The sequence below is a fragment of the Egretta garzetta genome, unplaced genomic scaffold, assembly GCF_000687185.1.
Source record: "Egretta garzetta isolate BGI_Z169 unplaced genomic scaffold, ASM68718v1 scaffold7, whole genome shotgun sequence".
In the NCBI taxonomy this organism is placed as follows: domain Eukaryota; kingdom Metazoa; phylum Chordata; class Aves; order Pelecaniformes; family Ardeidae; genus Egretta; species Egretta garzetta.
Genome location: NW_009260350.1, coordinates 1,770,387 through 1,771,348, shown reverse-complemented (window position 1 = coordinate 1,771,348; position 962 = coordinate 1,770,387). Strand labels below are relative to the sequence as shown.

The 962-nt window shown below is 55.8% G+C and overlaps 1 protein-coding gene across 2 annotated transcripts in view; it reads left to right on the top strand.

Moving 5' to 3' along the window:
* The window catches only part of TBX5 (T-box transcription factor 5), a 39,506-nt gene that overhangs the window by 2,563 nt on the left and 35,981 nt on the right, over positions 1-962 (top strand). The window contains exon 2 of one of the 2 annotated variants that reach the window (XM_035898343.1): positions 252-427. In XM_035898343.1, the coding sequence (XP_035754236.1) occupies positions 252-427 (176 nt within the window). Of the gene's footprint in view, positions 1-208; positions 428-962 lie in introns of those variants that run through there. The other variant, XM_009642847.2, reaches the window with a different exon arrangement.

Genomic DNA, 962 nt, shown 5'->3' with positions numbered 1-962 from the left:
CCCTTGCGGGCTACGATAATAAATAAAAGTCTTTATTTCTCCCTCTCCCAAAGTTAAAGGGCCTTGTTCCCTCCCCGGGCAGCTGGAAGTGAGTTGCGGGCAGCGTGGGTTTGTCGGGCAGCCCTGCCTAGCGCACCGGCTCGCTCCCCATTCCGTATGCGTGTGTGTGTATATATATATATATTTTATTAAACGTCAGCATTGACTTATGCGTCTCTTATCTCTGCTCTCTCCCCGATGTGTGCCTGCAGTGGGGGATTCAGCGAAGGAAGCTCGTAACATGGCGGATAGCGAGGAAGGCTTCGGGCTCCCGACCACGCCGGCTGACTCGGAGGCCAAAGAGCTCCAGGCTGAAGCCAAGCAGGACACTCAGCTGGGGGCCACCAGCAAGTCCCCCACCTCACCCCAGGCAGCCTTCACCCAGCAGGTAAGGACCCACTCCCCTCTCTCTCTCCCCCTTGCTTTTTTTTTTTTCCCCCTTTTTTCTATGTTTTCTCCCTAAACATCAGCTCAGCTGGGTGGCTGCTGCTCCTTTGGGCGGCCATGAGTTGCTTTAGGCCCCATGGGAGTGCAAAGCCTCACCTGACTGTGGGCCTCGTCCTGCTTTAGTCTTATTTGGGGGTCGTCCTCAAGGGCTAAACCTGCGGGGAATTGCACGGATGAATATTGGGGTGCATGGAGGGGCATGTGTGGAAAAGCACTCAAAATGCCGGAGGGAGGCACCAGCAGACGCGCACCCATGTGCGTCCATGTGTGAGCATACTAATGCACATGCGAACACACACGTGTATATATTTGCTGTGCCTGTGTGTATTTGTGTAAGGTACAACCCTATATACACATGCATCCCTTGCACACCCGGGCGTGTGCATGCACACGCAGATGCGGCCGCTCTCGTGCACTGGCAGCTCTGCCTGCACCCACGCAACCAGCCCTGAGGGCAGACAGGGGTTCTCACGCGG